The sequence below is a fragment of the Coturnix japonica genome, chromosome 11 (genome assembly GCF_001577835.2).
Source record: "Coturnix japonica isolate 7356 chromosome 11, Coturnix japonica 2.1, whole genome shotgun sequence".
NCBI lineage: Eukaryota > Metazoa > Chordata > Aves > Galliformes > Phasianidae > Coturnix > Coturnix japonica.
The window spans coordinates 16,592,542-16,619,319 of record NC_029526.1 but is presented as its reverse complement, the minus strand read 5'-3'; the positions used below and the strand labels follow the sequence as shown (position 1 = coordinate 16,619,319).

Genomic DNA, 26,778 nt, shown 5'->3' with positions numbered 1-26,778 from the left:
AGGCGTTTTGCACCGTCTGGCTCCCAGCGAAGCATCCACAGCTGGTGGTGCTGATGGGCCCGGCCCTGCTGCAGGAATGATGCTGTGAACGTGGGGTTGATGTTGGGGTGATGCTGTCCCACTCCCCATTGCTGTGTGGGTCATGGTGTGGGGCACTGCCTTATGCGGAGCAGTGAGGCTGAGGGGCCACATTAGAAGAGAGCTTCTATTACAATAGTGCTTTGGGACGTGGCAGTGTAGGGCTGACCTGCTGTGCTCTGGGACCGCTGCAGGGTCATGCTGTGAGCCAGGCTTGTCCCTGGGGTCCCCTCTGGGCTTGTCCCTGTAGGGTCTCTGCTGGGTTTGTCCCTGTAGGGGCTCTGCTGGGCTGGTCTCTATGGGGTCGATGTCAGACTTATCTTTATAGGGTCTCTGCTGGGCTTGTTCCTGCAGGTCCATGCTAAGTGTAGCCCTATAGGATCCCTGTAGGGTTGATGCTGGTTTTATCCCTATAGATCTTGCTGTGCTCCCCTCTGCCCACCCCACAGCCGCTCCATGTGGTGCAGCCCAGCCCAGCCCTGCGCCTTGCTGCAGATGGGGCCAAAACCAAGGGGTCTGGGTTTTTGTTCTGGGAATCCAGCTATAGCTGTGTGTGATCAAGCGCTCATGACAAGATGGAGTAATCCATACTTGGGGCAAATCCAGGGCTTATAACTCCTAATAGCCTTGTCCTGGGTGCTGCAGCATGTGCTGCGCCGAGCTGGGGAGTCAAGGTCTTCGCTCCTGATGGTTTAATTTGGACAATGAGCATCACTTAATAGCAGCGTTTTATTACATTCGTTTCACTCTCACTTTTCAAAGAGTTCTTCTGATGCATTCAAGGCTCCGAGCCCTTTGGATGCTAATGGACTTCTGCTGGGGTTTTGTTTTTGTTGCTGCGTAGCACCAGGGCTCCCATTTGCTGGGGCTTGGTATGAAGAACGCCCAGCGGCAGACAATGCGCCCATTCACAGCAGCACAATGGAGGTGGAACGGTCCCCATGTAAATCAGCATGCACAGCCCCATCCGGCCGGCTGTCCGTCTGTCCATGTGCTGGGCTGGGGCTGCCAAAGGAACGTGGTAGGTGCGTTGCACCTTGCTGCAGTGCAGCTGGTGGGTTGAGGTGTAAAGGTGAGCAGCTCTTTGCTGTGGGTGCTGGGGATCCAGCTGATAAAGCGCTGCTCCATCTTCTTACTCTTAAAACTGGCCTTGGCAAAGTCCCTGCAGGAGTTGGGCAGTGCTGCTGCTGGGGGAGCATCTGCTGAGCTCCCAGCAGGACAAGGGGATGCAGGCGCTGGGGGTCCCATGGCACAGGCTGGGACTGTGTTTGCCTCTGTGTTTGCAAATGGCCACCACCAGCAGCAGCCCTTGGCCAGGGATTGACTTTGCACTGTGCTCCGACCCACACGGACAGTGAACAGCCACGCTTTGTGCTGCTAAAGCTGGGTTTAATCTCTTTCAATCTCAGTCACGAGTCAGAAAGGTGAAGGGGTTCACGGAATGAATCCAGGCTGGTCCTATGGGTATGAGCTGCAGGCAGGGGATGCTGAGCCGCATGGCCATGGGAGGGGGAACCCACACGTGTGGGCTGGTTCCTACATGGCAAACCAGGAGCTGCCCTGAGGTGTCCCATGTGGGGAAAGCTTTGGGGCCGTGTGGCAGTGAGGTGGTTATGGGGTGGATGGAGAGACACACAGAGCTGTGCAAGGAGGAAGAGAACGCTTTGCTGGTGGAGTCCATCGGGTTTCTGTGCAGTGGGAGCTGGGCTTCGTGTTCAGCTTCCCTACGCTGAAGCATGGGATGGGGTTGAACCACGAGAGAGCTGCACACCATTGGCAGCCCTGGGTTTGGGCTGGGCACAGACAGGGCTGCAGGCAATATGGGTCCTCATCTGCAGCTCGGGACGGCCGGGGCCGTGGGAACTGCTGTCAGCACACAGCCTGGTCCTGCCATTGCGAAATGCAGCTGTGGCTGCGGAGCAGGAGCAGCGCGGTGGGAAGCTGCTCCCGGCCGGCACTGCTGGTGGTTTGGGGCCAGGACTCGCATTTATCCCAGCGCCGTGGATCCTGAGAACAGCCCCATCTGGAATGTTCTGAATCCCGAGGCAGCGGGGCAGAGATTTCCTAATGGTACTCGTGTTAAACAGCAGGATCGATGTTGTAGAAAAGCCTGAGGTTGTCATCGGGGCTTGGGAGCAGTGCTGGGCAGGAGGAGATGCACGCAGGGATCACAGGGCGGCTTCAGTCGTGGCCTTGTTTGGGTCCTGAGAGCCACGGGGGATGAAATCAAGGGGGGGATGCTGAGAACTGCTGTAGGTCTCCTTGGCTGCAAACCCCTCCTGGCAGGAGCAGCACTGGGGGCACCGGGGGCACGGCCGCTGTGGGGTCAGGCAGAAGGCAGAGGGCAGGGCCATGGGGGGACCAGGTGCTGCTTGTGTGAACCAGGGAAGAACCCGTGCTGAGAGATGAACACAGATGTTCAGCCTGTGAGAACAGCCGATAGGGAGCGACATCCCTGTCCTGACAGCGAGAGCAGGAAGGGAAGCAGGAGGAGGCTGAGGGTGAGGGCAGGGGGGCTCGGAGCCCAGGGACCCCTCGGGGTGGCACACGGTGCCATGCTGATGGTGATTGCCTGTTGAAGGCTGCCCGGTGGCACTGAGCAGAGTGGGGCCGTGTCCCCGTGTAGGTGTGATCTGTCTGAGCTGATAACTCAGTCTTCAAAGATGTGCAGACACCTGTTTTTTGGGACAGAGCCTTCAAAAGGAGCGTGAGACTTAAAAAATCTCCGATCTTGGTGAGGTTTGTTCCTATTCCAGCCATTGCAGACCAAACAAATGTGTTGGGTTTGCGCAAATAGTGTCTGTGCCTCTCGCTCCCATCCCTGCCTTTGAGTTCCTGTGGTGGGTACAGCCTGCAGCCAGCTCTCCTCTCATGTCTGGTGCTGGAAGATGTCTGCAGTTTCTCTTGCTCCAGGCTGGTGGGATGTGGACACACTCCAGGGCATGGACAGCGGGCACCGACTGACCCCAATGCATCGGCACATGTCACAGCCACGGTGCTGCCATCACGGCCAGGACCAGGTTTGGTCCGTGAGGGGTTTGGGGTCATCCCTGCATCCCTCACTGCTCCCAGCACGGCCGTGTTGTGCAATGCAGGCACTGGATGGCTCCTGCCTGTTTCCTTTCCCTTTTGGGACTGTCGCTTTTGAGGTCCTCTGCAGCCTCGTCTGGTCTCGGTGTGTGGCCTTGGGCTTGGCCTGCCCCGGGCAAAACAAACAACATTTTCAGCTGGTTCCTTGCCCTGAGAAGGGAGAGGAGCGAGGCTGTGCTGGGGGACTCCCAGCCGTGTGTGGCTCACACCCATGCAGTGCCCTGGCTGCCGAGGCGAGCAGCTCCTTTGTTTTCATGGAGAAGCACAGGGGATGCCATTCCATTGCTCCCCATTGCTCTCCATTGCTCTCCCACTCCTCGCCTTGTGACCCACGTGCAGCCATCCCGTTTGGGAGCCTTGCTGGCTGTTCACAAAGCGATGGGCAGCACTGGGGGGCTGCTGGGGGCAGAGCAGATGTAATGAGAGCCCCCAGCCCGGCCCCCCCTGCACTGAGCAGCTCCAAATGGAGGGCTGCAGCTCGCTGCTGATTGTTGTGCAAATGCGCTGCTCCCTGCAAGCTGTCGGGCAGGCGGGCGCTGTGTGCGCACCGAGAGCAGCAGCTTTCCAAGCGTAATGAGTCAGCGAGAGGAACAGAAGGGCGCAGAATTAATCTGGCACCCGTCTGCCTTCTCGCAGTTCAACGGGTTTTCGTGGCTCCACGTGAATAGGTACCTGCCCTGCTGCACGCAGCCCCAAAGGCAGCGAGAACGGGGCTCTGCGAGGGTGCACGGATGGCGTGCAGGGCACAGAGTGTTCCTACGGTGCTGGGCTGCATCAGGAAGAGCTGAGTGTTTCCATGTCTTGCAAAGCACACACGAGCTTCCATTGCTCATCACAAGCTGATTGAGTTTCCTCTTCTCGGGCTTCTGGTGAGCGTGGAAGTTACCTGTGCTGCAGGGAGGGGACAAAGCCTTCAACATCCCAGATCACTAACGGCACCAGGCAGAGGCTACAAGGGCTGTAGATTGCTGCAGCTGCTTCCCCAGGAGGGCCCGACCCTGCGCTGAGCCCCCCTGCTTTTACCATTCAACCCCTGTGGTGTGTGAGCTCTGGCACTTAGTGGAGCAGGGATGCAGAGATGCAGCCTTCTGCTGCCTCCCCTCGCCCAGGCGATGCTCTCCATCACCGTATGGACGTGCTGTGTTTGTGCCCAGCCAACCCAGCTCCGGGGCCACCAGCACAGCATGTTTGGCTGGAGCAGGAGAAGGGTGTCCCGGCTCCAGTGTGTCCTCACGCTGCCTCTGCTCCATGGCTCTGCTGCTGTGGGGCTGGGAGGGGGCCTGCACATTGCTTCTGAAGCTCCTTAAAGACAAAAGCAACCCGCAGACCAACCCCAAGGGCCCTGCAAGCACCGAAATGAATGACGATGGCATTCCTAAGGTCCTCCTAGAGCACCACACCCCACACCCCCCGTCCTTGGGGTGCCCAGCCCCCCGTGCCGGGGTTCCCTGTGCAGGCAGTGCTGCAGGCAGTGCTGCAGGCTGCGGCTCCGTGCCTGCTGTGCTCCCTCTGTTTTCTTTCCCTCTCCCCGCCCACAGGATTCCCAGTCTTGTGATGCAGCTCTGCGTGACTTTGTTCCTGGACCATTTCCTGCAATTGTAGCCTTGCAGAAACTCAGCTGCTGGTAGGAGAAGTTAATGGGAGCAGTGTGTAGCGTTGTCAGGTGGTAATTAGCTGGGGAAGGAGTTTGCAAATGGTTGCTGTTCTGGCTGCTTCAGCGTCAATGCAGGGAACCCTTTGCTGCAGGAGCTGCGGGCCGCTGCTCGGAGCACTGCTGCTGCACAGATGCTTTTTAGCCTCTTGTCTCCAGAGAGAAGATATTTTTGTTCACCTAAAAAGGCCTCGCTGGCCTTGGCTGCAGCCCTCCTTTCTGATCCCCGTTCCAGCTCATGCCTCGCCGTATTTCAGATGTCAGCTGCCTTTTCAGCCTCGTAACCAGGCAACACCCGGCAGAGCAGGCAGCGCTTTGTTATTCCCCGGATCACGGAGGCACACACAGCCGAGATGCGAGGGGAGCCCCGGGGAGAGCCCCGCAGTGCTCATGGAGCTGCCCTCCCCACCAGCTTGGTTTGGGAGGAGGTTCTGTGCTGCAGTGCCTGGAAGCTTTGGGGCAGTGCTTTGGGGTGGAGGAGGTTGCTGGCTGTCAGGGTGCACAACCTGCTCCATGCTCCCATGCCATGTTTGCAGGGCAGCTCCCATCTTATTGCTGCTGCCCTGGGAGGGCCCCGTGTGTTTTATCCCCCAGGAAGGCTCATCCCCGTATCCCCATTGAAACCATCCTTCTGCCACGTCTGACTTGTCTTTTCCTTCCTCTCTCCAACAGACGGTTGATGATGAGGCGATGGCAGCATAAATGAAGATCAAGTAAGGAAGGCAGAACGATGCCCAAGGGTGGGTGTTCTAAAACACCACAGCCAGAAGATTTCTCTCTCAGCAACGACATGGTGGAGAAACAAACGGGGAAAAAGGTAGCGTGGATTGTTTGTTGCCTTCCTTTGGGAGCGCTGTGCCCATCTCCGAGCTGTGATGCCCATTTCTCACAGCAGTGCTTTGCCCAGGGCTGTTCCTCCCAAACCAAACCTTCTTGCTGGCTCTCTGCCTGCAGGTGAGGTCCCCTCTGCTTTCTCAGCAGCTGTAGTGCTGCCTGGGATGTGCTGCACCTGCCCAGACCTGTGTTGGTGAGCAATGGGAGTGTATGGGGAGACTTCCAGGAGGACTGGGATTGTGTGAGCAGCTCTGCTAAGCACGGAAGGGCCAAGCAGCGCTGTGGTCTCGAGTGCTGTGCAAGGGAGGAGATCCTCCTCCTCCTCCTCCTCCTCCTCTTCCTCCTCTTCTCCCCTCCTCCCCACCCCCAGCTGCCAGCACAAGGTCTGGGTGCTGAGTGCAACCTGGCCAGCAGCTGCTCTACACAATAGCTGTTGGCGTTTATTTGAGGGCCTGACTGGGCCTGAGATGAGGTTGTAACAATGAAATCTGAGCATCAGGGTAAGTGAGTACATGCTTTTCCCCTGCTTTCCCACACCCAGATGCTCATTTGCTCCAGACTTGTGCTGTGCCTCCTCCCTTTCAGCTTTTCCTGGCCTTCCTCAGCTTCCAGTGAGGAAAGCTGCATTCAGGTGTTACCTTTAAATAAAAACTGTCCCCCTCCTCTGTTGTATTCTGCAGTGGAAACAAACATGGCCTGCTGTCCCTTTGCTCCCCCCTCCTGGCCTTCCCTGGTTGTTCTCCAGCCCCGCAGTGCCTTGCTGCCACATCGTGTGCTCTGATTCCACCATTGTTGACAAAAGGAGGCAAACAACAAAGAACCAGTGGAGAAGTCCCCAACAGAAGAGTGGTTGTAGCACTGGCAGCTTCAGCCCGGTTCCCCTGTCCATGTGTTTGGGTCCATCACAGAGCCATGTTGTGGGGTTCCCACCCCCCTCATTTACCCTGGCCATTGCTGGGCCCACAGTTGGGACTCTCACCCATTCCTTGCTGTGCTGCTGCTCCCACAGCCCTGCAGCAGCGTGGTGCAGGATTCTCCACCCCACACATTGACTGTGCTGCTAAACTGGGGGGTGAGGGCGAGCCCTGTTGCCTGCCCATGGGCTCTGTGAAAGCACCAGAGGCCCCGGGGGGAGCTGGGGCCTGATCCTGGCGCGGGGCCTTATAAGGGCTGCTGCTGCCCTGGGCTGCCGGCTGCAGCTCAGCCCGAGGGCTGTGCAGAGCTATGCACGCCTTATATGAGGAATTCCACTGCTCTGCACAGCCCCACAGCTGTGTGCTCACAGCTGAGGCCCAGCCCAGAGCAGCAGCAGCAGCAAGGAGAGCCCCGCTGGAGCTGCTTTCACTGCACCCACGTCCTGCACGGCTCGCTGTGTGCTGTGCTCCAGGTTCTGTGTCAGTGGGGAATGCTTGGCTGAGCAGTGGTCACACGATGTGGAGCAGGACAGGGCTCAGCTTTCGCTCAGGGCTTTCCTCCCTCCCAGGTTCAGTAAAGGAAGCTGTCCCCTCCTTGTGATCGATCTGTGCTGCACCGCACTGAGCTGCAGGTGATGCTGCTCGGGGTCGGGCAGCCCCATGATGCTCCACGTGGTAGCAGGATCCCAGCTGTCTCTCTCTGTGCTTTGAATGCTTCGTTGCAGCCTATCAGCACACATTCAGACCGTGTGAGCACACGTGGTGTGTTGTGCCCTGGGTTTGGGGACACCCCGAGGGACTCAAGAGCTGGGGTGGTGCCTGGGGTTGTTTCCCCCACCCTCAGTCAGTCCTTGTGGGGGTCCAGCCCTGCCCCTCCTCGTGCACAGCGCAGGCTGCCAGCTCTCCTTGCTCACTGCAGCTTGTTTTTTTATGAGCTTTGCAACCTGAAACACTTCCAACATGTTTTGGAGAACAAAGGGCTTTGGGGATTTCCACGCAGGGCTTTGCATAAGAGGCCGGGATGTGAGTCAGGTTCTGCCGGTGTTGCAGTGGGAGAACCGTGGGGCCACGTGGGCACCGCCAGCTGCTGGGCAGAGGGGAGGGGGCTGCAAAGTGCTGGAGCTGCAGCTCCATTTGTGTGGGGCTGTGCATGGCTCTGCCTTGCAGAACAGTGCCCCTGAATGAACGGTGTTTGAGTGGTACGCTGGCCTAGGCTGAGCTCTGCACCCTCGGTGCTGGGTTGTGCTGAGAACGCATGGCTGGGAGCAGTTGGTGCTGCAGCCGTCCCCTGGGGTGAGGGTGACTTGAGGTGGCCCTGCTTACTCATCTAGTAAATCTTAGTAAGAGCGTAAGGTGACGGCAGGGGGGTTTCCTGAAGTCATGCTCTGCAGCCTGCCCTTTGCCCAAGTGGTTTCCAGCAGCACCCAGTGAGGAACTTTGCCCCCATTGCAGAGCTCTGCTCAGCGCCAGCAGCCCGTGCTGCACGCAGGTACTCGGTGCTTCTGATCTGGTCAGGTCCTTCTTTCTGCAGCACCCAAGTCATGCACTGCTCAGATGGGTCCAGGATGACCTGAAAGCTAAAACTTCTACTCAAAGAAAGGATGACGTTTGTCATTACAGTATTGGAAACTATTACAGAAGGAAAGCTTAAAATAAGAACCTGAAAGCAGACAGTATTTCCAGGAAAGTGGTGCTCTGCATTGCCTTCACTTCTCTGCAGTGGTTTGGCTGCAGCACCTGCAGGCTGCCTCCGAGCTCACTGCCTTCCTGGGGAGCAGAGCGTGGCATTGCTCCATTGGGTGGAGGAGGTCCCCATGCCCCTCACTGATCAGGTTGGGTTCTGGGTCCACAGCTCTGAGTGCAGGTGGAGCTGCCCATTGCCCGTGCTGTGCTCTCCTCTGTGCCTGGGAATGTGCTTTGACTAATTCCCCCCTTCTTTCTCTCCCCTAACACAGACCTTTAAATAACCTTGCTGTAACACGAGGGCAGGCATAGAGTCCTGCAGACTCAGCCTCTCTCACCTTCAAAACCCAGGATGGGGGGAGTTCAGGGCAGGTATCTCACAGGAGCCCACTGTTAGAGCAGGGCTGGGTGCTGCTGCTCTGGTGGCAGAGCCCGGCTCCAGCTGTGCTCACTTTGAAGACCACAAACAAAGAGCTGCACTCGGTGCACGCAGCACAGCCCGGCTCCTGCTGCAGCTCTCCTCGGGGCTGACGGCTGGAAGGAGCGCTCGCAGTCGAGGAAATCCCACCGCAGGGTGCCAGGGGCTGGACCGCATCCTGGCCTCCCGCTGCACAGGGCTGCTTTGTACTTCAGTGGCGGGTGGGACGCCGAGCAGGGCCGGGTGGTGCTGGCAGAGTCTGCATGGAACCGGGAGGAGCGGGCAGACGGAGCTGCCCTGCAGCCCTGCAGCCCTTCCTGCTTGAAGTCGTGCAGTTTCTGTAACATAAAACCTACACGTGCGTGACTTCGGTCTGCATGGGATGCCTGGGGTTTCGGTTCTGTACCAGCTTTCACTGTTGGGGTGAAAAACTTTGCCTGCCTCCGTGCTTTGTGCCATTGCCCTCCCAACAGTGTCACAGCCCTCCCAACAGTGTCACAGCCCTCCTTACAATGTCACAGCCCTCCTTACAATGTCACAGCCCTCCCACTGCCCATGCCCAGCAGCCCCAGCGTTGCCTCCCGCGCTCTCGTGCAACAGATTGGATTTATGCTTCAGGTCGCTTTTCCTCTTAAAATCCCAGTAGGAAGCAGCTTAGAATTAAGCGGCTAAATCCTTCAACCTGTGCTGCCCTCTCTGTCAGAGTGTTTTCCTGCAGAGCTCACAGCAATCCTTCTGCCGCAGCACTCCGACCCCGTGCCCGCTGTGCGCAGCCAGGCTCCGCTTTGGGATCGTGGGGCACGGCTGTGGCAGCGGCTCCAGGCACACGCAGCTGCTGTGCTGGTACGGGGACGGCTGCTGATCCCTGCTCTCTTTTCTCTTCCCAGGATAAAGATAAAGTTTCTCTAACCAAAACTCCCAAGTTGGACCGGAGCGATGGCGGCAAAGAGGTGAAAGAGAGGGCTACCAAGAGGAAGTTACCTTTCACTGTTGGAACAAATGGAGATCAGAAGGACTCGGATACAGGTACGGGATTTGGACTGCACGGTGCAAAGAGTGGGCAAAACTTAACGTCTGCAGCACGTTGCTTGTGCCACTTGTGGCTCCTGAGCTCATGGCTGGCTTTGTAAGCAGAGAGGAAGGGCTGTCCAACACCTGGAGATGGAGGGGATGCGGTGGGGTGGCTGCAGGAGGCTCTGTGGTCACATTGGTCCTTGTCTGTGCTCGGGAGTTGTGTGCAGACTGGGCAGGTCAGGGTCACAGGCTGTGAGGAGAGAGAATCATAGAATCATAGAAATTGAATTCAAAAGATCAGAATGCTCCTAAAATTGTTAAAAGGTTTGAAATTTGGGAGAAATAAGGCTGCTTTCTCCTAGCCCTACAGCTGAGCTGTGTGTGCTGTCTGCCCTGGGCTGGCCACAGCCTCGCTGTGTTTCTTTGTGCTGGGCAGTTCACTGTTACCTTCTGCTTGCTGAGCTCTGATTCCTGACTGAAAGTTTCAAAGCATCAGTGCGGGGGTAAAGGACAGCCACCGTGTGTGCTGTTCCCGGTCCTGGAGTGCCCTTAGAGCTGCGGGCTGCAGAGCTCCCCACCACCCCATCTGGGTGCTTTTCCCTTCCCAGCCTTGGGATTCAGCAGTGGGATTGCAACACCCGTGTGTGCCGTGCCAGACCCGGGGCTGACCTTCAGTGATTTATTCCATGCAGCCGCGCTTCCTGGACCGCCGCACGCGGGCGTCCGTGTTTGTCTGAGGACAGCTTTGCTGGGGTGATCCATGGCCACGTGAAATGCAGCTGGGAGATTTGGGAGCTGGGAGAGGTCACTTTGTGCCTGTAGTGGGATGTTTTCCATCTTTCCATGTTCAGACAGCAGCGTGGAGCCTTGTCCAGCTGTGCTGTGAGGCACAGCAATGCCTTGCTCCGAGCAAGCTGCACGAGCTGCAAGCAGCAAAGTGATTCCACGCTAACCCAGTTCTAAAAGCCATACAAATCATTCCTTCAAAACTGTTTGTAGAGCAGAAATCCTGGATCTCAGGTGCTGGGGGAAAAAAAACAGCGTCAATCTGTGAGCCTCCAAACTGTGCATGATACGGACCCAGCAGCTTCCCTCTGCCTCCACTTCTCCTCCCTTCCTTCCCCCCCCTGGTGCAGCTCCCACGCCTGCAGCGTGCTGGGAGCCCACGTGCTGCCTGGCAGCCAGCACTGCCAGCTCCTTCCCCAGCAACTTCGGGCTGTCTGCAGCTCCTTGCTGGGTGCCGTGCTGGAGGGAACTTTAGCAAATGGTAATGTGAAGAAGCACACTGCAGGGGAGGGGGTGGCCCTGCTGGGAAGCTCCAGGCTCAAGGGGTACAGCCCGGCATGCAGAACGCAGCACGTTGGCCTTGCTGGGAATGGCTTCTTCAGCTTTACTTCAGGTGCCACTCAAGGCCCCCCAGCTCCCTGGGCTGGTGCTGCCTGGTTGGTGGCTTTGGGTCATGGCATTTCTCAGCAGCGCTCGGCTTTTCTGTGTTTTCACAGCCATGTGAGGTGAACCAAACAGCCCCTGCACAGCAGTGGGGGCTTGGCATGGGTCAGGGCAGTGTGTGCTGGTGTCAGCGCTCCGGGCTGCTGTGCTCCAGCAGCATCTGATGTGCAGCTCCACTCTGGGCTTGGCCTGCAGCGTGACGCTGATCCGAGGTCAGCAATGCAATGAGTCAGAGCCAGCCCAGCCCTTCCCTCCCCACAGCACAGCACTGCACTGCACAGCAAAGCAAAGCACAGCACTGCACTGCACAGCACTGCACTGCACTGCACAGCACAGCACAGCACAGCACTGCACTGCACAGCAAAGCAAAGCACAGCACTGCACAGCACTGCACTGCACAGCACTGCAAAGCAAAGCACAGCACTGCACTGCTCTGCTTGGCTCCTTAGTCACTGCCTGGGGGTGGCAGCATGAGCAGCGAGGCCCTGCCATGTCCAGAGCAGCATCTATGGATGCACTGGTTCCATCTGTGTGGCTCCGCTCGCTGTGTGCAGCGTTGCCTCACGGCTCTTCCTCTCCTTGGTTGGATCATTGCAGCCCTTTTTTTTTTAAACTAAAATAGTCGAGGAACTGTTCTCACCTAGCAACGGGGAGGGAGCGCCTGGCAGAGCTGCTGCGCTCCATAGTGCCGCACTGTGTGGATGGGCTGCATGCAGCAGCAGCCTTCACATGGCCCTTGGAGCTCCCTGGTGTGTGTGTGTGGGGGGCAGCCACCCCCTGCCCCCCCAGCCCTCCTTAGCATGCAGGGGAGCAGCCACAGCATACCATGGCTCTGCCAAGCATCTATCAATGATGGCTTTTTCTTTCATAGAAGCGCTTTTATCGGCGCTGTCTGCAGAGTGTCCTGCCCCCAGCTGCTGGGGGGGAGCCTTCCTCCTCCTCCTCCTCCTCCTCCTCCTCCTCCTCTTGGCCTCCTGGGAAATGAGAAGTCAGGCCCTTAAAATGGGTCTCTCCTGGAGGTATTTATCATGGAGATAGGATTCTGATTGAACACCGAGGTTCCCCCTGCAGCAGCTGGATAGTCAATGGCTGCTCTGCATAGGCACACTGACATGTTTCTGTGTGGCTGCTGTCTGTCCAGTGAGCACAGCTCAGGGTGTCCATGCTGCCTGGGCTGCTGAGGATGTGGGGCATGGCACCGAGCCTCTCCCAGGTGAATCCTGATGCTGGGGCTGTGGGGGCTCAGGGTGTCAGCTCCGCTTCCCCTCTTTCCTCCCACCCTCCCTTTAGCTGCATGCAGGCAGCACCACCATGTGCTCATCCCGCAGCCACTGCAGCACACGCTCCAGCTCTGTGCTGCAAACCATGCCCTGCTCCCTGCTGCAGGCTGCACGCTCCCTGCCCACCCACTGCCCTCCTGCTCTGTCCCTCAGTGCTGGGCTCGAGGCTGCCCTCGCCGTGCGCCCTCCGACTGCTGCAGCAGGGATGAGTCACACTTACGCATGCCAAGCTGGGGACTGGGAAAGCAGAGCTTGTGCAGTCTCTCGGGGTGCAGTGCAGTCTCCATCGCTGTCTGTGCCGTTCTAATTTATTCCTATTGATCTTCTGTTTGCGTGCCTGCTCGATGAATAAACCCAAAACTCCTGACCTGTGAGCGGTGCTGGTTGCTGAGCTGCTCAGCACGAGCTGCAGCTTTGGGAATGGTATTTTTCCTCAGGGTACCACCTTGTAAACCTGTGCTGTCATGTCAGAGCCAGCTGGGCAGACGCTGCCTGTATTACAGGGTACATGGGAGCAGGGAGCTGCTCCCTGACCAACCCACCTGAACCCAAAAGGTTCCCCCACCATTCATCTCTGCCTGTGCCGAGCTCACAGAATCACAGCGTGGTTGTGTTGGAAGGGACCTTAAACATTATCCATGGGGCACTTGGAACCTGGAGCCAAGCCCTGCGTGCAGCTTCCCCTTGTGAACCTGCAACAGCTGTGCTCTGAGCAAAGCTTTCCAGGCTGCAGTGGAAGGGGTTGTGGCTGTGGGGCAGGCAGCCCGGTGCCGGTGAGCGCTGCACAGCACGCGCTGCCCGGGTTATTTTTATCGTGTCGATCACATGCTTTTCCATGCTAAATGTTCTGAGGAGGAGGAGAATTCTCCAACTGAGGAATGAATAGGAGTTTAGGGCTTTGGGGTTGAACTTGGTAATGAATTTTTGTAGATCTCAGGCTCGCTGCTGACAGCCTGCAGCAGCCACGTGCATTAAGGAATGCTGCCCAAAGCGTCGCCCTGTTGGTGCTCAGGTGGCAGTGGGTGAGTGCTGAGGCTTTGTCTGGAGAGAAAACAACGTGGGTTTGTGCTTTCTGGGCTCACATCAGGCTTTGCAGCCCCAGCAGGGAGCAGAGGAGCAGGGCTGGGCCCCAGTGCTGCATGTGAGAGGGAATGAGGAAGGGAAAAACAGGAAAGAAATGTTATTTCTTATTGATTCATAGTCCAGTGGAGGAATGTATGGCTCTCAGAGCTTGTCAGAGATGTGCATGTTCTGCCCAGGTGTAAGGTGGAATGTTTGCAAGGAGATGTGTCTGAGTAAAAACATGGATACTGCCAACTATTTTGTCACCTCCCATTGATAAATAGCACAGATCCAGGGCTTCAGGCTGCTCTCTGCAGGTTGTGCAGCCTCCATGCAGGGGGGAGGCGAAATATGAGCATAACCCCATGGGACAGGGGCCTCGTGGTGGTCCATTGGGCTGCCTTGGGCCTCTGCCCCATGCCATGTCAAGAGCAGGGACTGCTCACCTGCATCTGATAACCTCTGCATGGCCCCAATAATTCTGTCACCATCCCTCTGTCCGCAGCAGCAGCCATCAGTCAGCCAGGCTGCAGGCACACCGTGCCAGCACTCAGAGGAGGGTGGGAGCAGCGTTGGGTTTTCCACGCACGCACGCCATATCTCCTTATGCTTCTTGCAGGGTTAGGACAGTTGCCTGGTAGGAGGCATGCAGCAAGGCTGCTTGGCAAGGAGTCTCCTTGCTGCTCTGCAGATACACGTTCTGCCTCCTGCTTGGCTGGCTGCACGAAAGGAAACTGAAGTTAGGTTTCTTCAAGTGGGAGCTGGAAGCTTTGCCCACATCCCTGCAGTGGGGTACAGGCGGCTGTGGGAGCACCAGCAACAGGGGAGGGGCTGCCAGCTCTCCTTGCCTGGGGAAAGGAGTGATATTTGCAGAGAGAAAACTGGAAAAACAGTCCAGAAAGCTGCGGTCAGGCTTCATGCCATGGCGTGGTGGTGGGGTGGTCCAGCAGGCTGAGCTCTGTGGTTCTGCATTCCCAGCACCAGGACATGCTCTCCCCCAGAGGCTTTGACCCCTGAGATAGCAGCAGGGATGCAGAGCACTGCTGGCACCAACCTGCTCAGGAAGGAACGTGTCTCTCAGTACAGCAGCACTCACTCACTGGTTGTGCTTTGTGTCACAGAAAAGCAGGGTCCAGAGCGGAAGAGGATTAAAAAGGAGCCCGCCACAAGGAAGCCTGGCTTGCTGTTTGGGATGGGCCTTTCAGGAATCCGGGCAGGCTACCCGCTCTCTGAGCGCCAGCAAGTTGCTCTGCTCATGCAGATGACAGCAGAAGAGTCTGCAAACAGCCCAGGTGAGTTCGGGAGCGCGGTTTGTGTGGGTGAGGCTCACAGCCAGCTGTTACATACATACCCCACCCACCGGGGGTCTGTGTGGGCATTGTGCTGTCTGTGCATACCTTGCATCCCATGTGCAGACGTTGCAGTTTTAGTTACCAACTCTGTGGTTCATAACCCTAGTCCAGCAGCTCAGGTTGCTGTCACTGAGAAACAGCACCGAGCTGTGCAGTGCTGAGAGCATTCAGCTGCTGTCCAAGGGAACGTCACCCTCCCAGGGCTGCTGGAGCTCACAGACACTCGGTGGCAAAGGCACTTCCCTCAGGAAGGGAGGTTTTGGGGCGAGGATCTGCACATGCCACAGTCCTTGCACAGAGTGTGATTCTCTGCAGCAGCTCTGGCAACCTGCAAGTGCTGTCTGTGCTGTAAACACAGGCTTTCTTCTGTCTTTGGGTCAGTTAATAGTGCCTTGGGAGCGTGTTGGTGGAGAGATGAAAAGTGGTGCAACAGCTCCCTCTAAGGGTTTGGGTCTTCCCATGGATGGCAGCTGGTAACCGTGCTTCTCTCCTCCCTGCAGTTGACACAACACCAAAGCATCCCTCTCAGTCCACAGTTTGTCAGAAGGGAACTCCTAACTCTGCCTCCAAAACCAAAGATAAAGTAAATAAGAGAAACGAGCGAGGGGAGACTCGGCTGCACCGAGCTGCCATCCGCGGGGACGCGCGGCGCATCAAGGAGCTCATCATCGAGGGTGCCGACGTCAACGTGAAGGACTTTGCAGGTGAGCAGCCCTGGCAGCAGGAGCTGTGTTGGATTTTCCACCTGGAGAATGGCTGCTACCAGAGAAAGCCCTTCCCTCGTGTCGCAGTTTGGGAGATGATCCCAAAATAATGGTAGAATCACAGAATAAGGATTTTGGTTAGAAAAGATGTGGAATGCTCATGCCAGAGCTGGATGGCCGATGCTGCCAGCATCCTGGGCTGCACGTGCTGACACCAGGCAGCTCCACCTGGCACAGCCCTGAGCCATGCTTCACTCTTTCTGTTCTTTTTGCACGATTTTGGGCTATAAATAGCAGTGCACGTTCCTCTGCCCGTGTGATGAACATCAGTGCAAGACTGAAGCTCCATGGTGATTAATTCTGGTCACAGGTGCCCCTCTAACTCAGCAGTGAAGGTTCTGCAGCGATCTCCCACGGCGCTATCAGCAAAACACCCTGAGCTGGGGGACTTCAAAACAGCGTCTGCTTAAAAATAGCTTGTTTGAACATGATAAAATGCTTCGTTCCGTGCTCTGCAGAGGTTTGTTTGAGAACTGGGGCTGCTGTTACTGTGGAGATGTGCTGTTTGCTGTATCTCAGATCAGACCCTGTTTTGCAGCACAGCGCTGCTTGCTTGGAGAGCACAAAAATGTTTGTTAGGTCTGTGCAGAGGATGTTCTGGGGGAGTGTCTGCAGCTCGGCGCGCTGCTCTGCGTGGCAGCCCTATTGCTCAAGCAGGAAGGGGAAAGGCTTTAAGCCTTGACTTACACACAGCACCAAGTTTCCTTATTCCATACCCCAAATTTCACCATTGTTTTTTCTGGGTCTGTACTGCTTCCATCGCACTATCTGGGTGCAGCTGAGGAGAGGTGGGGCTGCAGGGGCTCCTGCAGGGCTGCAGTTGTGGGGCAGAGCTGCAGGTCCTGGTACAGGGCTGTGTGGAACACGCAGCAGAGGCAGATGAATGTTCTTCCTCACAACCTGCAGCTCCATAAAGGTTCTGGTTCTGAACGTGTGTTTGCTTGCAGGCTGGACAGCATTGCACGAGGCGTGCAACCGGGGTTACTACGATGTTGCAAAGCAGTTGCTTGCTGCAGGCGCCGAAGTCAACACCAAGGGGTTGGATGATGACACCCCCCTGCACGATGCAGCAAACAACGGGCACTTCAAGGTTGGTTTTTTGCTGGTCCTTATGGATGTTGTTTTCTTTTTTTAATGACTTTTTTTTCCTTCCTGTGCTTTCAAGCAGCCAGCTGTGCAGACACCCAGATTCTGGGTATTTTGTTATCATTTGCTGCTGATAGCTACATAGCAGGTGAGAGCTCTCTGCCTCATTCTGCCGAGAGCTTTTCTTGTGTGGGAGGGGAGCTCAGCCCTTCTGGAGCAGGAGGAGAGAGGATGGCCTTGCATCTGATTCTGCTCCCTCCTTCCTTGCCCAAATCAATCTGTGTTGCTGAGTTTTGTCTTCTTTCTTACCAGTATCTGTTAGTGCCACCGGTTTGTCCCTGGTAACAGTCTGCTCTCCAGCTGGAGGATGTGCCCCATTCTGTTTTATACCAAAATCATGCAGATAAATAAAATCTCTATAAATATTTAAGGTCTTGATTTCTGTTTTCAGGTGGTTAAACTGTTGTTGCATTATGGAGGGAATCCTCATCAAAGCAACAGGAAAGGAGAGACGCCATTGAAAGTAGCCAATTCCCCCACCATGGTGAATCTGCTCCTGGGGAAGACGACGTACCCCTCCAGCGAAGAGAGCTCAACAGGTAAGGCCAGTTTTGTGCATGTGGGGGTGGTGTTTGTGCCCCCCAGCTGTCTGTGAGCACAGAGCTGTTAGGAGGACAGCAAAGTTAGACTCGTCAGAGTGCCCACATGCTGCTGCTGCTGCAGACTGGAGTCCTTCTGTAGCCATAAGCCCAACTCAGACAAGTGCAGCCTTGAGCTCTGGGAGCAGTGGCTGTTTGCTCTGGAAGCCCACACTGAGATAGCTTGCCTGGTGCAATTAAGGTATAGGATTGGCAGTCATTTGCAACGCAGGCATTTCCAGGCTGTGCACTACTGTCATGGCTGGGCCAGGTGGGAAGTGCTGCAGGTTTCATTAGCAGTAACTGGAGGAGAGGTTTTTGTCTTACCTGTCTTAGGTGGGTCTTGGCCTGCACTGTTTGCAGTTGTAATCCTCTTTGCAGACCTTAACATGTTGTTGTTCTCTCTGCAGAGACCTCAGAAGAGGAGGATGCCCCTTCTTTCGCACCCTCCAGCTCTGTTGATGGCAATAACACAGACTCAGAGTTTGAGAAGGGTTTGAAGCACAAGCCCAAGGCCCAGGAGCCCCCCAAAACCATCACCCCGGTGAAGGACGAGTATGAATTCGATGAGGACGATGAACAGGACCGGGTTCCGCCAGTCGACGACAAACATTTGCTGAAAAAGGATTACAGGAAAGAGACTAAAGCAAACAGTTTCATTTCCATACCCAAAATGGAAGTGAAAACTTATACTAAAAATAACACAATTACACCAAAGAAAGCTGCCCACCGCATCCTGTCGGACAGCTCGGACGAGGAGGAGGCCGGCGTCGCTGTGGGGACAGGTGAGAAGCTGCGCCTCTCGACCCACTCCATACTGCCCAGCAGCAAGATCCGGGAGCCCGCCAGCACCAAGGCACCGAAGGAGAAAAGCAAAGTAAAAAAGAAGCGGAAGAAGGAGACAAAAAGCAAAGAGGTTCGGTTTGGCAAAAAAAATGACAAATTTTGTTCCTCTGAATCAGAGAGCGAAAACGTGGAGAGTGAGGAGGATGACAGAGACTCTCTTCAGAGCTCTAGCTGTGTAAAGGACTCCAGGCTAGTGCTAAAGGAATCCTCCTTGTTTAACTCTCTGTCTGCCTCATCGACCTCTTCTCATGGGAGCTTGGGATCCCAGAAACACAATGCTAACCTTACAGAACAGCACTCCAAGCACTGGAGGACGGACAATTGGAAAACCATATCTTCTCCAGCTTGGTCAGACGTCAGTTCCTTGTCGGACTCCACGAGGACGAGGCTGACGAGCGAGTCAGACTACTCGTCTGAGGAGTCGAGCTTGGAGTCCCTAAAGCCAGTCAGGAAGAAACCAGAGCACAAAAAGAAAAACACCTCCCACGGCACTGTTTCTGAGAAAAAGAATTCATTCCATAGCAACGTGGATGGAGCAATTCCAAAGCTGGACAAGGAGGGGAAGGTGGTTAAAAAGCATAAAACGAAACACAAACATAAAAACAAGGACAAGGGGCAGTGTCCCATTGGCCAAGACATTAAAATCATCAAAACTTTTTCTTTTGAGTTTGAGGACTCTAAACAAAAGCCTGAGAAAGGCTTGATAGTAGAGACAGAAAATCCAGTCGAAAACAAATTGAAAGCGTTAAAGCACGAGCGAGAGCACTGTAAGAAGGAAGACAAGCTCCCCAAAGGTAAAGTGGAGGAGAAGGACTGGTTGTTTAAAGATGAGACTGGAAAATCCTCTAAAGAGGAGAAATCGTTAAGAAAAGTCAAAGATGGTAGTAAAGACATGAGCAAATCCTTCAGAGAAGGATTGAGTAAATCGGAGAAAGAGAAGCCTGCAAAGGAGAAGTCTCCCAAAGAGGAGAAGCCGAGAATACACAAGGAGGAGAGAAAGAAGAAGTCGAAGGACAAGCAGTCCAAATCTGAAAAGAAGAATGAACTGAAAGAGGAGAAAGCTGCTAAGCTGGAGAAAGAAAAATCCTTCAAGGAAGAGAAGGAAAAATGCAAAAAAGACAAAATGTACAGGGAGGAGCCTGGGTTTGATGAGTTCAGTAACAAAGCCCAGTTCCCTGAAAGCGAGGACACGAAGTTCAGCCTTTCGGATGATCAGCAGGAGAGGTGGTTTTCAGACCTGTCTTCTGATTCGTCCTTCGATTTCAAAGGCGAGGATAGCTGGGATTCTCCAGTGACAGATTTCAGGGAGATTAAAAACGACTCCGTGGCAAAACTGATCATAGAGCCAGTGAAAGAGGAAATTAAAGACAAGAAAAAGGAAAACAAAACGAAAGAGAAGAAGGAGTACAGCGAGAAACGCAGCGAAAAGGACTCTTTCTTAAAGAAGAAAGAAAGAGACTACGTGGAAAAGAGCTCAGAAAAGAAAAAGGACCAAACAGAAAGGCACAAAGCTGCTCCTGGTTATTTGCCTGAAAAAGACAAGAAAAGGAAGGATTCTGCAGAGGGTGTCAAGGAGAAGAAAGAGAAAGATACGGGTGAAACCAACAAAGATAGAAAGGATTCCTCTGATGGCTCTAAAGACCGAAAAGAGAGTAAGACGAAGCAGGAGGAGCCCTACCGGGATGACTTCAAGGAATACGGCTGCGAGGCGTTCTTCAAGGAGAAGTCTGATGCTGAATTCAGCGGCAAAGCCCTGGAGAGCTGGGAGAGGCACCACTCTGGGAAGGACAAGGAGAAGAAAGATGCTTCTGAGAAGGAAAAAAAAGAAAAAGTGAAGCCAGAGAAGTACAAGGAAAAATCCAAGGAAGGCGACAAGGAGAAAAACGAAAAAGCAGCTCCTGAGAAAATCCCAAAAGACAAAGAACTAGAAAAGAGCTTCAAAGAGAAGAAGGAGAGCAAGGAGAAGTACAAAGATCTGCATGGCAAAGACAAAGAAAGGAAGAGTTCCTTCGACCAAGTGAAAGAGAAGAAGGAGAAAAGCTTTTCCACAGACCGAGAAGACTTCTCTGAGAAAAAGGATGAGAAGAAGGGCAAGGAGAAGAGCTGGTACAGCATCGCAGACATCTTCACTGATGAAAGCGAAGATGAGAGGGATGATTACAGCTTGACGGGGTTCAAAGTGGGTGAGTCGGTGGGGAGCGAGATGCACCGGCTGGACAGCCTGCAGGAGAAGGACGAGGGTGAGAAGGAGCTGTACTCCGACAAACACCGCAAGTACTCCTCCGACCGGCAGCACTCTGGGGAGAAACAGAAGGAGAAGGAGTCTAAGGAGAAGAAAAAAGACAAGGGAACATCGGAAGGGGGAAAAGAGAAGAAGGAGAAGAACTCCTTTGAAAAACACAAAGAGAAGAAAGATAAGGATTCTTCGGAGAAGTACAAAGACAGGAAAGACAGAACGTCCATCGATTCCAATCAGGAGAAGAAGAACAAGCAAAAGCTCCCAGAAAAGGCTGACAAGAAGCACGCCAGCGATGAGAAGGTGAAAAACAAGCACAAGGAGAAGCTGGATAAGGAGCATTCCAAAGAGAAAAAGTCTTCAAAGGGAGGAGAGCCCGAGAAGAGCCTGCTGGAGAAATTGGAGGAGGAGGCTCTCAATGACTACAGAGATGACTCCAACGACAAAATCAGCGAGATCTCCTCCGACAGCTTCACGGATAGAGGGCAGGACCCAGGGCTCAGCAGCCTCTTTGAGTCTTCGAATCTGTCTCTTGCGGACGCCTCTGAAGAAAAGTTCAAGGACTCTCTTCCATTGCCCTGCCTGCAGGACAAACTGAAGGAGAAGGAGCGGCACAGACATTCCTCATCTTCCTCAAAGAAGAGTCACGAGAAAGAAAAGGCGAAGAAGGAGAAGACTGAGAAAAAGGAAAAAGCAGACGAATTCAAGGAGTCCAGCAGCAGAAAGGACTCCTCTCATTATGAAAAGGATTTCTCTGTGGATGGGGAGGCTTTCAGCACTTCCTATGGCATGAAGGCAGAGCCTGATGAGGAACCGGAGAAAAGCATTGATTACTTATTTTCTGAAAAGAAAGATAAAAATGATTCTGAAAGAGAGCTGTCAAAGAAGGCGGAGAAAGAAAAGGCTTACGGTTCCAGTGCCATCAGCACAACTAAAGAGAAAAAGAAGCGAGATAAACACAAGGAAAAATGGAAGGAGGAAAAGGAAAAGCACAGAGACAAACACACAGATGGTTTCTTCAAACACCACAAAGATGAGCCAAAGTCAGCGCTTAAGGACAAGGACAGTCCTCAAGTTACTGCCTTCAAGGATAAATCAAAGGAGGAGAACCTCAAATTCGGTGAGAGCAAACTGAAGGAGAAGCTGAAGGAGAACCAAGAGAAAGACAAAGCAGAGTCGATAAAAATAAGCAACGGCAATGAAAAAATAACCCTTTCCAAAGACAGCGGCAAGAAGGATGCCAGGCCGAGGGAGAAGCTGCTGGGGGATGGAGATCTGATGATGACCAGCTTTGAGAGGATGCTGAGCCAGAAAGACCTGGAGATCGAGGAGCGGCACAAACGGCACAAGGAGAGAATGAAACAAATGGAGAAAATGAGGCACAGGTCCGGAGACCCCAAACTGAAGGACAAGATTAAGAGCTCTGAAGATGTCCGCAAGAGGAGCCTGGATCTGACTGCAAAGAAGCCGCTGGGGCTAGACACCCAGCTGAAGGACAAGAAGCTCAAAGAGCTGGGCCCACTGACGCCCATACTGTCACCAGAGAACAAGGCACAGCCCACAGCTGGGGCAGACTCCAAGGACTGGATCACAGGCCCGCAGCTGAAGGAGATCCTCCCGGCATCCCCCAGGCCAGACCAGAACCGGCCAACGGGCGTCCCCACCCCGGCATCCGTCGTGTCCTGCCCCAGCTACGAGGAGGTGATGCAGACCCCGCGCACACCCTCCTGCAGCAACGAGGACTACACAGACCTTATGTTTGAGTGCGCAGACTCGCAGCACTCACTGCCCATTTCCACCATGTCCATGAACGCGTGCTCACCGTCCTTCTTCGACAGGTACACGAACGTTGCGGGGGCCCTCCCCGAGAACCCCGCTCAGACCCCAACTCGTACCATCCCCTCCTCAAACCTGTACCGCTCCATCTCCGTTGACATCAGGAGGGCACCCGAGGAAGAGTTCAGTGTAGGAGATAAGTTTTTCAGACAGCAGAGCGTCCCAGCAACGTCAAATTATGACTCTCCAGTGCAGCATTTAATGGAGGAGAAGGTTCCCCTTCCTTCTGTTCCCACTGAGAAGTTCCAGTGTCTGTCTCCTGGGTATTACTCACCGGACTATGGGGTTTCGTCGCCCAAGGTGGAAGCCCTGCACTGCCCACCAGCGGCTGTCAGTGGGGTCTCCCAGTCACCCGAAAGTGTCTTTTCTGGTTTACAAGCCAAGTCCTCCCCTTCGCACAGAGACGAGCTTCTAGCTCCCTCGGTAGAAAGTGCTCTTCCCCCTGACCTGGGCATGCCACTGGATACCACGGAGGAGCAGCAGGCCACCGCCTCCATCATGCCACCAGAGCCCAGCTACCTGCCACCAATGGAAGAAAATAATTTTGGTTCAGCAATGCCAGAGCAAACCAACATGGACTGGGATGCTCCTCCTGCCCGGAACCCCGACACGGCGATCCCTCCCAGCCTGATGGCCAACGCAGCCGAGCACTCTGTTGGCTGGTCCATGGGCTCTGAGCTCCTGATGAAATCACCCCAGCAGTTTGCCGAGTCCCCAAAACCTGCACTCTGCTCCCTGGAACCCATCCATCCTACACCAGTCGCCTTCATCCCCACAGATGCTTCCTACCCCGTTTCTCCCATCTCCTACCCTCTGTCCGTGTCGGAGCCGGGGCTGGACGAAGTCAAGGAAGATGCCGAGGAAGCGGTACCAGGAGAGATGGCGAGTGCTGAGGAGCAGGCACCATACATGTCCCCCACGAGGCTGGACACGTTCTTCACTGGCTGCAAGCCCCTTCCTGAGGAGGCACCCGAGATCCCCGCAGAGGCCCCCTGTGTGCCAGCAGAACCTCAGGCAGAGGTGGTCAGCGTGCCAGAAAACACCTACTTGGAAAACAACAGCACGACGCCAGCAAATGGTGAGGAGGCAGTGACGTGGCCAGACCCCTTCACCACCACCGAGGATGAGCTGGACCTCGGCCCCTTCTCATTGCCTGAACTCCCGCTGCAGCCCAAGGATGTGGCTGAGGCGGAGGTGGCCGAGGCAGAGCCGGCTGAGGAGGGCATGGCTGCAGCCCCAGAGGTGAGTGCTGGGAGCACAAAGGCCAGCATGGCTGCCACAGCTGGTGGAGAGGTGGAGGAGCCCGCAGCTGTCCCAGCAGCACCCATCCCACCCACAGACACAGAGCCACCAGCCGAGGAGCAGAAACCTGATGGGGCTGTGCCAGAAACCACCTCTGAAGCTACAAGTGGGACAGAGGAGAAAGGAGGGGAGGAGGCAGAGGCACAGATGCTCCCAGCTGCCCCATCAGAGCCTGCCCAGGCCGAGGGCAGGGAGGCAGAGGGTGCACGTATGAGCCGGCCGCTGCGGTGGTGGAGGGCAGCTCCGCTCCTCCTGCAGCCCCCACTGAGGGCAGCACCAGCCCCGAGAGCGCGGCAGGGCGCACCGGGAGCCAGGGCCCTTCCTCACAGCCCGAGGCCCCTCCGGCTCCGGCAGAAGTCGTTGAGCCAGTGCAGAAACCGGTAGCAGAAGCTCCCAAACCCCCCAAAATAGAAGAGATTCCTCAACGGATTACCAGGAACCGGGCGCAGATGCTTGCCAACCAAAACAAGCAGAACGCTGCAGCTGCTGAGAAGGAATTTGCTCCCGTCCCCGCGCCCACCACCCGCACCAAGGGCCGCGGCACCGAGGAGGACGATTCCCAGGCGCAGCACCCACGGAAGCGCCGCTTCCAACGCTCCAACCAACAGCTACAGCAGCAGATCAACACGTCCACCCAGCAGACCCGCGAGATGATCCAGCAGACCCTGGCAGCTATCGTCGACGCCATCAAACTGGACGACATCGAACCGTACCACAGCGACAGATCCAACCCCTACTTCGAGTACCTCCAGATCAGGAAAAAGATCGAAGAGAAGCGGAAAATCCTCTGCTACATCACCCCCCAGGCTCCACAGTGCTACGCCGAGTACGTCACCTACACGGGCTCCTACCTGCTGGATGGCAAACCACTGAGCAAGCTCCACATCCCCGTGGTGAGTCCCCTCTCTTTGTCTGCAGTGTCAAAATGCAGCACTGAGGCTCTGCCCTGTCTGCCAGCACAGCCACGTTATCCCCCAGTACACCCTGAGCACCTCCCTGGTGCCCAGTGGTGCCTTTCCTGTACTTATGGACAGTGCTCAGTGACAGGATGAAGCCTTGAGGTACAGATGGGTGTGTGGTAAATGCATCCACTGAGATGTTTTTTTGCAGAGAAGACCTTAGGTTGTGCTCAGGAGCCTGAGATTTGTTCAGGTTTTAGAGAAGGGTGGTACGAATGCATTGGATTTGAGGCCAGAAGGCAAAATGGCTTTTAAAGGCAGTGCAGTAATTGGGTGATGAACCTAGGAGAGTGCATGATGGCTGCTCTATGCTGCTGCCTTTGTCCGCTGAGCACTGCAGTTGGACCTGCTGACAGCACACACTGCTTGGCAGTGGGATCCACCTTCCTCTGCTGCTCAGCACATATGTGCTCTGTGGATGTGTGATGCTGCAGGCAGTGACTCCAGGATCCTGCAGGAGGTCAGTGTGACTGCCCCCCCCCTGCTGCAGACAGGGTCAGGAACCCCAGCTATTTCTGACACCCATGCAGCACAGTCCATGCAGTTCTAGTCCGATGAGTTAGCACACCCTTCACCTGCCCAGCACCACAGTGAGTGTATCTGAGCTCACACCTGCCTGCTCCTTCCCACAGCAGTTCAGGGCCCAAACGCCACATCTCTGTGGTTCTTGGCCTCCTCCAGGGCTGGTGACCCCCAGCTCACTGGGCAGCTCATGCTGCTGCCTGACCACAGCAGTGTTTCCTAACTGCCCCGTTGTGTCCCCGCAGATCGCCCCGCCGCCGTCGCTGGCAGAGCCCCTGAAGGAGCTGTTCAAGCAGCAGGAGGCCGTCAGGGGGAAGCTGAGGCTCCAGCACAGCATCGAGCGGGTAAGGGGCAGTGCCAGCAGCTCTTGCTGGGGTCAAAGCCCTGAATTTCCTTTGCTGAGAGAAACTGAGGCTGCCATGCTCACTGCTGTGTTTGCTCTCCCCCAGGAGAAGCTCATTGTCTCCTGTGAGCAGGAGATTCTGAGAGTGCACTGTCGGGCAGCACGGACTATTGCCAACCAGGCTGTGCCCTTCAGTGCCTGCACCATGCTGCTGGACTCCGAGGTCTACAACATGCCTCTAGAAAATCAGGTCAGTAGTGCCTGCCTGCAGGCACAGGGCTGTCTCTGGGGAGCTGTGCAAGACCCCAAGCAGATGGGTTTATCTGGGTTGAGTTACAGGGAGAAAAGCGTTAAGGTAATCTGAACACCAGCTTGGAAAATGCCGGGCTGCTCTCAGCACACATGACATGGGATCCCTTCCTCTGCACAAGGGGTTCTGTGCTGCTGGGAAGGAATTGTGCTGGGTTCTGGGAATGCTGATGTATCCCCTGCACCATGCACAGAGTGGGCAGTGCCTGCATGTCAGGGTGTGCTCCTGTGGCCTTCCCCCCACCCCCTCCCAGCTCTGACTGTGGTGAACGTGTGCTGTGAGAGGGCTTTGAGCACGGCCTGTTAGACCTTGGAGTGCTGAAGGTAAATAACCCATCTCCCACGTCATTCCCTTCTGCTCAGGGAGACGAAAACAAGTCGGTCAGGGACCGCTTCAACGCACGGCAGTTCATTTCCTGGCTGCAAGACGTGGACGACAAGTACGACCGGATGAAGGTAAGGGCTGTGGGTGCAGTGCTGGGCACAGATCCCACTGCTCAGTGCCGTGGGGTGGGCACAGCTTTGGGAGCTGCATTCTTGTGGCTTCCAAAAGCTCTGCAGCAAGAACCAGGGGATGGGGACACGTCCTGCTTGGAGCCACCTGTCTGGCCGCTGTTGCTGTGTTGTCATCCTGAACCCCCCTGCTCTGCTCGCTCCCAGGGCTGCTCGTGGCTGGCTACAGCAAGCTCAGAACCTGCAGCAAACTGGGAACTGGGGCAGAGTCCAGAGTGCTGTGCAGGGCTCTGGGCAGGCAAACCCAGGGGGGACATTGGGCCACTTGTGACAGGGAGGTGGCAGCTCTGTGCAGGGAGCAGCTCCCTGCTCTTGGTCATTGAGTGCTGCTGGCACGGGGTCAGAGCTCAGAGTGCTCACAGCTTCCAAAGCTGCTGCACCTCCCTCGCTGTGCTGCATGGCTCTGTAATGGGATGGTAATAGCAGGGTGGTAAAGTCTTTAGCTACAGGAAACGAGGACAAGCCTAAGTACAGCAGCCACAGAAATGAAAGAAAAGAGCTGCTTCCCTTTGGAAGGCCTCAGGTAGACAAGGATCTCACACGTCCTCCCCAGGGCTGTGCAGTGTCCCCTTCCTGCCCTCACCCCCATCTGTCCCCTT

General features: G+C 55.5%; 1 protein-coding gene across 1 annotated transcript in view; it reads left to right on the top strand.

The window, feature by feature from the left end:
• Positions 1 to 26,778, top strand: part of ANKRD11 (ankyrin repeat domain 11) — a 70,576-nt gene that overhangs the window by 42,713 nt on the left and 1,085 nt on the right. Inside the window, 11 exon segments of the mRNA XM_015874364.2 lie at positions 5,492 to 5,636; positions 9,556 to 9,694; positions 14,595 to 14,765; positions 15,326 to 15,529; positions 16,537 to 16,679; positions 17,127 to 17,274; positions 17,724 to 23,741; positions 23,744 to 24,426; positions 25,260 to 25,358; positions 25,464 to 25,607; positions 26,030 to 26,122. Coding sequence (XP_015729850.1) covers positions 5,550 to 5,636; positions 9,556 to 9,694; positions 14,595 to 14,765; positions 15,326 to 15,529; positions 16,537 to 16,679; positions 17,127 to 17,274; positions 17,724 to 23,741; positions 23,744 to 24,426; positions 25,260 to 25,358; positions 25,464 to 25,607; positions 26,030 to 26,122 — 7,929 coding nt within the window. The 5' untranslated portion in view covers positions 5,492 to 5,549.